At 44.3% G+C, this 12103-nt stretch overlaps 1 protein-coding gene across 1 annotated transcript in view; it reads right to left on the reverse strand.

The window, feature by feature from the left end:
* The window catches only part of LOC124593713 (alpha-amylase 2-like), an 84939-nt gene that overhangs the window by 19022 nt on the left and 53814 nt on the right, over positions 1 to 12103 (reverse strand). The window contains exons 5-7 of the mRNA XM_047132022.1: positions 8941 to 9056; positions 1303 to 1430; positions 1101 to 1223 (exon numbers count right to left, since the gene is read on the reverse strand). Coding sequence (XP_046987978.1) covers positions 1101 to 1223; positions 1303 to 1430; positions 8941 to 9056 — 367 coding nt within the window. The remainder of the gene's footprint in view (positions 1 to 1100; positions 1224 to 1302; positions 1431 to 8940; positions 9057 to 12103) is intronic.

The raw sequence follows: 12103 nt of genomic DNA on the forward strand, positions 1-12103 counted from the left end.
GCGTTCTCGCTTCCCACGCCCGGGTTCACGGGTTCGATTCCCGGCGGGGTCAGGAATTTTCTCTGCCTCGTGATGGCTGGGTGTTGTGTGATGTCCTTAGGTTAGTTAGGTTTAAGTAGTTCTAAGTTCTAGGGGACTGATGACCATAGATGTTAAGTCCCATAGTGCTCAGAGCCATTTTTGAAAGAAAGTGAAATAATAAAAAAAGTAGAAATGGGAGTACACACTTTCCTCTATACAAGGTGATTCAAAAAGAATACCACAACTTTAAAAATGTGTATTTAATGAAAGAAACATAATATAACCTTCTGTTAAACATCATTACAAAGAGTATTTAAAAAGGTTTTTTTTCACTCAAAAACAAGTTCAGAGATGTTCAATATGGCCCCCTCCAGACACTCGAGCAATATCAACCCGATACTCCAACTCGTTCCACACTCTCTGTAGCATATCAGGCGTAACAGTTTGGATAGCTGCTGTTATTTCTCGTGGTGGCTGGGAGAGGTGGCCGAAACACCATATCCTTAACATACCCCCATAAGAAAAAATCGCAGGGGGTAACATCATGGCATCTTGGAGGCCAGTCATGAAGTGCTCTGTCACGGGCTGCCTGGCGGCCATCCATCGCCTCGGGTAGTTGACGTTCAGGTAGTTACGGACAGATAAGTGCCAATGTGGTGGCGCTCCATCCTGCTGAAATATGATTTGTTGTGCTTCTTGTTCGAGCTGAGGGAAGAGCCAATTCTCTAACATCTCCAGAGAGTGTGGAACGAGTTGGAGTATCGGGTTGATATTGCAGGAGTGTCTGGATGGGGCCATATTGAACAACTCTGAACTTGTTTTTGAGTGAAAAAATAAACCTTTTTAAATACTCTTTGTAATGATGTATAACAGAAGGTTATATTATGTTTCTTTCATTAAATACACATTTTTAAAGTTGTGGTATTCTTTTTGAATCACCCTGTACTACAGACTGCTGAGTGAAACAGCCGTATTCGGAGAACTCATAATGACTCTGAAATAAGGCTTCCATGTGAAGCTATCAACAACAGAACTGAAATCAAAGCTGCAAAATTAAACTTTTTATCATTATTTGTTACCGAAGTTGACCAGCCATTTCATGAGGTTCTTCCTCCGGAAGCATGGTGCCAGCTGGGAACCATACGTAAATTCGCAGACTCTTCCCATCCCGATGTATTCCGTTTTCTTTACAGCTTCAGTGCCTACAACAAAATATAGAATTTAACCAATGTAAATCCACTACATAATGATCACATCAGTAAGTGATTCGGTTTTGCTTACCAGGGTCGATCACTTCCTGATAAATAAAGGGCCTCTTCCCGCTGCCGAAGTAGTTGCTATTGAGATTGCTCAGTGCACCATAGATCTTGGCAAGATTGTCGGGCCACATGTGCTTTGCAGCATCGATCCTGAAAGATAAGAAGTCATCGTACACCAAACTGTAAAGGTGTATGTTTAATTTCTGGCTACTAGCACGGAAAGGTACCATTAGCAGGAATCGCAAATTAATCTCCAAGCAGTGGACCAATGAATTTGTGATTGAGTCAAGGAACTACACTGAGGCCATCACTGATTGCGGCAGGCAGTTTCGCAGAATTGTCTGCCCTGTTGTGGCACTCAATCCATCAACCACTCACTATCCACGGCAGATGAAACCACTACACGGAGTAGCGGGCAGGTGTGGCGTTTATTAGGTCGAATGACTTATCAACTGCAGGTGTTCTGTGTAAGGCCTGAAGCATTTGCTGTAGTTTATGGGACGTATTTTGTTACCTGTTTCCAGTATTCAGATCACCATCCTATTTTGAAATATGATGGAACTTTATTTCTCAGCGACTACAGTGTGCAATTAATGATCTAACAAGAGCACGAGGGCATGCTCTAAATTAGCGCCTCCGAATGTTAAATATTTTAACATAAAACAAGTATTATTAATATATTACATCTTAATTTTTCATGTCAACATATTTGTTTCTCAACAGAGTCACCCGAACATATTAATCCCAACGACAGACTAATTTGTTGATACCGTCACTGTAACATGTCTGACTTTATTGACGGAGCCATAACCGCATCTCTGCTTGCACCGCTTCATCAATATCAAAGTGAAGTCATCGAAGTTGCTCTTTAAGTTTTGGGAACAGATGAAAATCAGATAGTGCCAAGTCGGTACTGTGCACATAATGACCAATGCCAGTGGAACAAAGCGTAGGCTTGTTGCAGCTGTCGCAGAGCTCGTGTGTGGTCTGGTATTGTTACACTGATGCAAAGGATGCCCATTATGTGAACGAACTTTTCGAAGCAGAAAGTCGATTATAGCAAAGTCTCACGCACCGAGTCAGTTACGTTACACGCCGACACACTGCGGTTTGGAGCCTTTTAAGGCAGAAGGTTGAGAATATGAAGTTATGATGAAAACGATGTAGAATGTAATAAGGTTTGTTTTATTTAGAAAGCTTCAGGAGTCTTCACATACGAAATTCGGAACTATTACTTTTCACCACGCCTTCGTATCAAAAGATCAAAAGGTACATTACTTCGCGTATGTTCAATGTTTTCGTTATTTTGTTCTACATGCATCTCGCAAACACCTATTGTGTCTATGAAGGTTTTCACTGTGTCAATGCAAAAAAAAATATTTGTGGCTTTCTTGCCGCGAAACCCGCTGTGTGAGCGCGACGTTTACGAAATGCTAGTGCCTCTTCCCAGCTTCTGATGACATGCCGGCGTCTCCCACTTACACAGATATCGACGGCCGCTGATACTGAGTAAGTGTTTAAGGAGACCAAACGCTGAAGGCTATCAGTCTCTTATTCACCCTCCTGGACGTAAGCGGTGTACCCTGTCTGACTGAGCACAGGGTAAAGCCTTTGTGCAGGCGTAGTCTGCATCTGAGGCGGAACAAGGGCACGTGCCACATGTTTATCTAGTGGATATGGAAAACCGCCCGAAAACAACACCTATGCTGGCCAGCAAACCGATCGCTCACCGTTAATCCGCCAAGCAGACACGACCCTGTGCCGGCATACCTCCCCGTCGCAGAAGCGGCTCTCTCCGACGCAGTTTAACAGGGGCCTGGCCGGTTGTTTACGTAGCTGACCAGTCACGTACGCCGTCCACTCCTGTCCTACATTATACAGACCGCCGTGTCTCACGTCCGTTTGCTTCTAAACTGCTTCCAAACTTGATTCCTAAGGTGTGCTTAGGGCTGTTTATCGACCTGAGGAAGTAATACAATTACATACGTAGAGGACCAATGCATTTTTCAAGTTACGAGACAGAACTCATTAAAGGGGTTATTAAGGTTATATGAGATTCCATGTAATATGGTCCCACAGCAGCTATATATTTTTTAAATGAGGCTGCCTTCGCTTTATACGAATGATAAGTACATACATGTATGTATACCTCTTTATGTTCTACTGTTCGCCTCTTCACTCTATTAGATAATGCACTCCAGCGCAATCTCTTAGTTAGTTTCGTAGTTTTCGGAGGACTCTTGGCAAAATTAGTGACGTAAAAGTGACTATTGTAAAATCAGTTTTAATTTACTTTTCTTGGTACTTCCCAATAATTTTCATAATGTACTGACTTGCGAGCGATCGTTATGTATCCGTTCGAAGGCTGTACAATCCAGACTCAGTATGTTAATCATGCAAAACCGCCGTGAGGACTGAGGAAATCATCCCAACGAAGAATCATCCGTTCGGTAAAGAACCGTGTCCCACTATATGAAGAAGTACATAACTGCCACTGCACGTCATCACCCGACATGAATCGTCGACTTTTCAAAACCTTTTTTTAGAGACCGGAGGCCTGATAATCGAGTGGTAAGAGTTCCGGACCTTAGGGCAGGTGCTCGATTCCTTCCACTTAAGTCGGTGCAACCTCTGGCTTACTATATTTCCGATATGGGGACGAGCATTATCATGAAGCAAGGGCAGCCCTTATAGCGCAATTCTATGCATCGGTGGTTTTCGACGGACATAGTGCCCCAGATACGTTCTTTATTCTCAGATGCACGTCAACCGCTGTTACATCCCTTAGTAGGCAAGAAAATAATATCAGCACGTTTGTTCTATTTGGACACATTTGGTGAAAACGTTTCCCCATGCACTCGCGTGGGAAATACCCAAATGCTACTCTAATCCCTTGCCTTCACGTCGGTGCTTACCTGCATCGGACTCCCGCCGTGTTGCATACACCGATGAGCCAAAACTTCATGACAACCTTTGTCAAAGCGTGTTGCTCCATTTCTGAAGCACAGTGCAATAGAAAGTCTGCTTGGCATGGATTCTACAGGTCTTTGACAGTATTCCAGAAGTGTGTGGAACCTGATGTCTACGGAGAGGTCACGTAATTCCCACAAATTACGTGATGGTGCTATACGAGCACGCAGCTGGCGCCCTGTTTGTAGGTACGGACCAGGCACATTTGCTGGGCGAGACATCAGTGACGCTTCATTATAATGCCCCTCAAACCACAGTAGCACGATTCTGACCTTGTAGCACGGACAGTTATCCTGCTATAAGATGTCATCGACCTAGTGGGTGACTTCAAGGAAAAAGCGATGTAGGTTGTCCGCAATAATGTTCACGTTCACTGCTGGCATGATGGCTTCGAATACCACCGCAGATACCATGGAAGACCAGCTCATTGTGCCCCACAGCACAACTCTCCTCTCAGCGGCCTGCATCTGTGAGCGGTGCATGTTCTTTGCAGCCACTCGTTCGGATATGGCGTGTAAGGACCCAACCGTCGACCAGATGTGACCAGAAATGCGACTCATTCGACAGGCGACACGTTTCATATTGATCTACGATGAAAACTCAGTGATGCTGTGCCCACTGCAACCATAACTGATAATGTCGTAGGGTTAATACAGGAAACCGTAGGCTTCGTGTGATGTGGAGCTCCGTGTGCTTGCATCAGAATTGCACTCTGTTGTCAGATCTGCCACAGGTCGGTGCCTATCCTGGATTACACAGTGGGGAATCCTCCTATCTCTACGTTTTGTGATGAGACATGGTCATCGAATATCATACGGCCTACTCGTTACGCTTACTTCACCATCCTTCACAACTTTTCATAGGTGCTCACAGCAGTAGTGCTCAACAGGTGATCAGCTTCGCGGTTTCAGAGATTCTCGTTTCGAGCCGCAGCGCAACAAAGAAGTGCCCTTTGTCAAACCGCTTACATCAGTGTATTTCCGAATTTGCGGCTCGTACCTTCGCTATAATCACTGTCCATTCATCTCTCTTCTACCTACATTCATTCCTTACTGGGTCCCCGGGTTCGATTCCCGGCGGGGTCAGGGATTTTCTCTGCCTCGTGATGGCTGGGTGTTGTGTGCTGTCCTTAGGTTAGTTAGATTTAAGTAGTTCTAAGTTCTAGGGGACTTATGACCACAGCAGTTGAGTCCCATAGTGCTCAGAGCCATTTGAACCATTTTTTTTCTTACTGGATCACATGTTCCCAAGACCACCAGGAGGCGTTCAACGTGGCGGAGGGCAGTGGTCATAAAATTTTGGCTCATCAGTGTATACGCTGGAGCAACACCCTCAGACGGAAAGTTTTAGATCTCCCCTGATAATTTAGTACCTGACTGACCAACCAGCGGCCCGTATGCCGCATTTGGCCTGCGACTGGTTACCGCGGAGAAATACGCCGGTGAAGCAGTGTGACTCTCGCATTGTACTCGGCCAAAGGCGCATTTTCGGCTATTTCCAGCGATGCTCGGCTCGTCTCGGGTTTGCAGTTGACACTTGCATGTGGAAGGTGCCGCGTACAATGCCATTTCGTCCCCACTGGATATAAACAACAAGCGAATGTCCTGCCTGTGGCTAAAATTCGATAAGTTACTCAGTTTCGCTTGTCGACTTGCATTGCCAATCTCATTCCCGTATTTTACTTCGCTTTTCTTTCTCATATTAACATTAGTAAATAATTCTTTTCCGTTGTGGATGCATTAGAACACTGCAACTTGTAAGGGGTCCGTAGGCCCTTACTATAAATTTGCACTCGGCACAGGTCGATAGGGCGAACAATCGATCGTGTCGTGTTGCGAGAGCGAGTGTGGAGTTGAGCCAGTGCCATGTTGCGGGTAGAGATGTGTGGAGGTCGTTGTTGAAATGCAAGGCTTTAACGGAGAATGGAGTCGCCATCGCCGTGGTCAGACCCCTTTGTACTAGAAATAATACCGGGAAAGTGAAGAAGTATCATTACAGAAGTGGTCAGTGACATTTCTAGTGCCGATATTTTGGTTTCGCGTCTATCGCGCCGGCATCACCTTGGATTGCAGTGTTGGATGCAGTGATGGATTAGCGTGTGACGATAATGGAAAGTGAAGAAGCCTGTGCTGAGATTAGCCGTAATTAGATATGTATGATGAAGGTAGTGGCTGTCTCCTCCTTTTTGTGTTTTTGAGACGAATATAGGTTCGTAATTAGTGAAACTGTGTTGGTGTTTTTCTTGTTACCAGACATTTCATTATTACGGTATTGAACAGGACAAACTGGAAAGTAACAACTTCCGTAGCAGTCAATTCCGATTACCAGCCCCATTAGGTACACGGTCATATTAATAATAAATATTGGGCTGCTATTCCATCAGATCAGGTCGGGATACATAAACGGAGGTGTTACAAACTGTGGCAGTGAAGGCAATTTATAAGGAATTATCTGCCACCAGTAGCTTTTACAGGCATCTATTTTTCCATAGTGACATTTCAGGGCAACAATTATCCCATCTTCAGTTGTTTACATTTACTTACATTCCCTGAATGTTGTTTCTTTACTAAAAGCATTGCGGAAGTTTGAAATTGAAGATCTTAAGACAGAAATTGTAAAAGGTGATGAGTAAATGTCCACGACGCGTAATTAAATATAAGCATCTGAAGATGGGGTGAACGTAAAATGAATGCACTGCCGAAAAAACGCTTGATTTGAGGCATAATTTGTAGGCGTGGCTTGTTGGGAAACGTAGAGGCACTTATATCGATAAGTTATCCCATCATCAGTAACATCACGGACGCTATAGTTCTAAGGTAATGCGCTAGGAGCGCTACTGTCGCGTCACGTCACTAGGCGGCCTTCGAGCTTAAGTATGAGAATCAGGCCTCCGTGTCATCAAAGGTCGTGCGTGACAGTTTAGTACTATCGGACGAAGTTTGACACATTTTTCACGATAAACTTGTAGTGCTCTTAGTTCATAGGTCACTGAAAACCCCTCAACTGGCGTCGTGAACGACCAACGCCGTAAAGACCGCGCTCACCGGCATGTAGTACACGGCTACCCGCTACGGCCCGAGGATCGGAGTGTGTGGGGTTGTAGGAGGAGCTTACATGAAATAATCAGAGGGAAGCTAATCGAATATTACGTAATAGTTGTTATTTCTCTTCTTGGTGTACCGATCAATAAAGAGTCTTATCTATAAATAAAATGTACCGTTTATTAAGAACGTACAAACTGTAAATTCTCTATAAGTTTCTGCTAACTTGTAACACAGATGTTCAAGTGTATTACAGGAAGAAGAATTCTTAGTCACACTCACAAAGACACTCTGACTATACACATAGCTCACAGCTGGATCATTTTTCAAATGTTGGGCTCCAGGAGTGCGCTCTGTGCTAGTATTCACGTCGAGTCGAGTAAAGGTAAAGCAGTGGCTCAGGAAGGTGATGTACCATAGTGTCACGCACATCATGCGTTGATGATATTCAGTCACGGACGTTGCAAATAAGGTGACTGTTTCACCTTCCTCAGACTCTGCGCCAATAGCAAGTAGATGTGGAATATTATCTCTCTGCCTCATAAGCTTTACCATAGCAAGTAGATGGGGAATATTTTTATTCTTGAAAGTGACGTCGGGACTCACTTAAGAACATGTTTTGTGTCACATTAATATAGTGAGACCATACTGACTTGGAGCCATACATTGTCCTCTGATGAGTTAGCATTTTGAGTGCTTGGGAAGCAGCATTAAATATGTGTATATATCGTTTTTTATACTCTCTGATGTAAAATTACACGAAATGCCGACGAATGAAAAAATTATTTGCAGTGTCGTGGACATTTAGTGAGCGTTTATCATAACTGACAGACGTAATTTGAAATTTATCTTCAGAGGGATAGCTATACATGCGGGATTCTTGAAACTTTCGCTCTGGTTCAAAATGGTTGAAATGGTTATGAGCACTATGGGACTTAACTGCTAAGGTCATCAGTCCCCTAGAACTTAGAACTACTTAAACCTAACTAACCTAAGGACAACACACACCTCCATGCCCGAGGCAGGATTTGAACCTGCGACTGTAGCGGTCGGGCGGTTCCAGACTGTAGCGCCTAGAACCACTCGGACACTCCGGCCGGCTTTCGCTCTGGTGCGTGCTAAAAACATTTGCAATTCCTTTCCTTATAAGGACGGGAAAGGTCGTCCGTATGAACTTAAAACTGAGAAAAAGATTCCACAAGCTAAGAGCATCGTTCCGTTACACCGTTTATCTGGTGTGTTGCATCCTACTGACTAAGTCTGGGTTTCGCATAGGTCACATATAGTGGTTAAGCCAGCATTTTCCACGTCTTCCATAGCTAGAGATTGCTAAAGTAGTGGAGGACTACCCCAAAGTTTAATCTCATTGACTTAGAAAAGTATCATTGTTATTTGTTCATTTAGGACTCAGCTATAATGGTTACGTATTCGTCAGACATTCAGCTGGTACAAACGTTGTTCTCAAGCAGTGCCTCATACAGAAAGTAATTACAGATTGCCTACACCAATATATTCCAGTTCATTGTAGGATATTTTCAAGTGTATACACTTATGAATGACCTGAGTAACTTAAATATATTTCTTGACACAAGGTTGAAATTTGTCCTACTAACACAAACAGTTTTCATTAAAACTGATTGGAACAGTACCTGAACCCAGCAACGCCGATGCCGATGAGCTTGTTCATGTATTCCGAGATCTTGCCACGCACGTAATCTGATCCATCGTTCAGATCCTGAAGTCCAGTCAGTTCACAGTTGCGAACCTGAAAGTAAGACATAACAACAACAGTTCAAACTTATATTTCAATTATTGGTTTCTGTCGTCCGAAATTGGACATCGAAGTGGTGTAAAATGGAAATCTAAGAAGTGTAGCTCAAAAACTCTGGTAGACTACTGGTTCTATCTGTCATTAGAAAGGTGTATGTTCAATGAAACGTATCTGTTCATGTAACTTCTGCTTAGTATTTCTTTTTTAACTACATTCGGAAATCAAATGAAATTATATTTTCAAGAAAAATATGGAAAAATGACAGATTTTCGAAGATTCCTCCAACTATAAAGTAAAGACAAGTGTGAACAAAGAAAAAGGTGTACTAAATCACTTCGTACTCTCAGAACCTGTCGGTGGTTTCTCGTCGTCGTAGTATTACGAAACAGTTAGATCAGTAAAATTACTCTAATCTACAATGTTTTCACTGCAGTACCGAAGAGGGCTTACATGTTCTTGCCTGGACACGGAAAGTAAGTCTTGCAGCACTGCTCTTCGTGATGCGAAACTTCAGAGAGTATCATAAAAGCAATTTGAAATTTGTGGTAAGGTCGTGTGGGACCAAACTGCTGAGGTCATCGGTCCCTAAGCTTACACACTACGTAATCTAACTTCTACTAACTTACGCTAAGGACAAAACACACACCCATTCCCGAGGGAGGACTCGAACCTCCGACGCGAGGAGCCGCGCGAACCGCGGCAAGGCGTCCTAGACCACGCGGCTACCCCACGTGGCAAATCAGTCGGCACCAGATCGACGATTCCAAGTCAAGTCTTACATATTCACTTTTACTAAGGTCATGTACACTGATGAGGCAAAACATTCTGATCACTGCTTACCGTGATTTTGGATGCCGATTGGTGGTGTTCCGGGCACTTGACGCGGTAACAGAAGTATGTAAATGGAATAGACATCCTAGCGAAGACATGGACTACAATGGGGAAATCCATTAAGATTAGCGACTTTGACAAAGGGTACATTATTATTACGCAGAGCCCGTGAACGAGTATCTCGAAAATGTAGACGCTGGTCGAATGTTCAAGTACTGCTGTCGTGAGCATCTACAGAAAGTGGCAGAAGAACTGTGAAATTACCAATAGGCGCTAGATGGTTGGACGTCCACGACTCTTTACAGAACGTGGGATCGGAGGTTTGTCTGCTTCATAAAGCGGAACAGATTATGATCTGTGGCATGTCTGCTGACAGAGCACAATACTGGTGTACGCAGAACTATTTCTGTGGTGTCACCGCCAGACACCACACTTGCTAGGTGGTAGTTTTAAATCGGCCGCGGTCCATTAGTACATGTCGGAACCGCGTGTCGCCACTGTCAGTGATCGCAGACCGAGCGCCACCACAAGGCAGGTCTCGAGATACGGAATAGCACTCGCCCCAGTTGTACGGACGACTTTGCTAGCGACTACACGGACGAAGACTCGCTCATTTGCAGAGCAGCTAGTTAGCATAGCCTCCAGCTAAGTCAAGGGCTACGACCTAGCAAGGCGCCATTAGCATTACATTGCATGTATCTACCGAGTCTCACTTGTATCGTCAAGAGCGATGTACAAATGATGGATTAAAGTTAAGTATTCCAGCAGCTACGTACTTTTCTTTATAGCATTCATTACGTATCCTGTTTCAGACCTCACGCCACCCTGCGTGAGTTAGCGCGTGCATCTTTGCCGCCTCTTTCTATTAGTGTACGTAGTGTTGGCAAGTCTGCCGACACAACAATTTCGGAGCACATCGTTCATGATATATTGTTGAAAATGGAGCCCCGCAGCAGACCACCCCTACGTGTTCTCATTTTGACCCAGCGATATTGTCAGTTATAATTGAACTGGGCACAGGACCGTCGATCCATAGATACGTGTCGCCTTTCCGGGTTAATCACATTTTTGCTACAAAAGTTCGATGGTCGTCTCCACAAACGCCGTCATCGAGGTAAACGGCGGTCCAAACCGTGCAGCGCACCACGGACGCAGGCTGGTGGGAGGAGTTCTATGCTGTGGGAGACATTCTCCTGCGCTTGCATGGGACCTGTGATAGCAATCGAAGACCGCTGACGGCTGGAAACCACCTGCATCCCGTCATGCTTGATGTCTTCCCCGAAGGTGATGTCATCATTCATCAGTGTGTCTTTGTCTCGGGAGGACGATGGTTCAATCCCTGATTTAGGTTTTCCATGATTCCCCTTAATCGTTTCAGGCAAATGCCGGGATGGTTCCTTTAAAAGGGCATGGCCGATTTCCTTCCCAATCCTTCCCTAACCCGGAGCTTGCGCTCCGTCTCTAATGACCTCGTTGTCGACGGGACGTTAAACACTAACCACCACCATCTGTGTCTCGGAGGCAGAACCGTGCTACAGTGGTTTGAGGAGCATTATAGTGAACTCACGTTGATATTTCGACCACCAAATTCGCCTGATGTAAATCCTACGGCACCCACCTGGCTCGCTATCGGGCGTCATCACAGCGTACACATATCAGCGGCCCGTTATTTATGCGAATTGCAAGACGTGCGTGTGAGCATCTAATGCCACAAGCCTCCACAAACGTACCAACAAGCTGTGGGATCCCTGATACGCAGCATCAGTGATGTATTTCGATCCAAAGACAGAAAAGTAAGCTATTAAGCAAGTCTTAATGTTTTGGCTCATCAGTCTATTTGAATTTATTAGTCTTATTTCGGAATGATTTTGATTTAATAATCAAACCCAGTTATGCAGTTTCAGACGGAGAAGCAGCTCCATCGGGAAGAAATCAAGAGACCAGTTTCGTACTTGCCGAGTACATTCGAAAAGTTAGCGGAAAGGAGGTAGTGTGAGAACGAGAAATTCAATGGAACTGTATCAGGATATAAATGTTTAAATATCACTCTGTCGTGTAGTATATGAATATCTTTTCTCCAAGCAGGAATTGCAATGGAAATGAATATGTGGAGTATCGTAGTATCACTAGAAATACACTATCCGGACATTCCTACGTAACGCGAAACTGCTTACTACATACCACGAGAGACGTACCAGCAAGTACAGTAT

This window comes from Schistocerca americana, chromosome 2, assembly GCF_021461395.2.
Source record: "Schistocerca americana isolate TAMUIC-IGC-003095 chromosome 2, iqSchAmer2.1, whole genome shotgun sequence".
Lineage (NCBI taxonomy): Eukaryota > Metazoa > Arthropoda > Insecta > Orthoptera > Acrididae > Schistocerca > Schistocerca americana.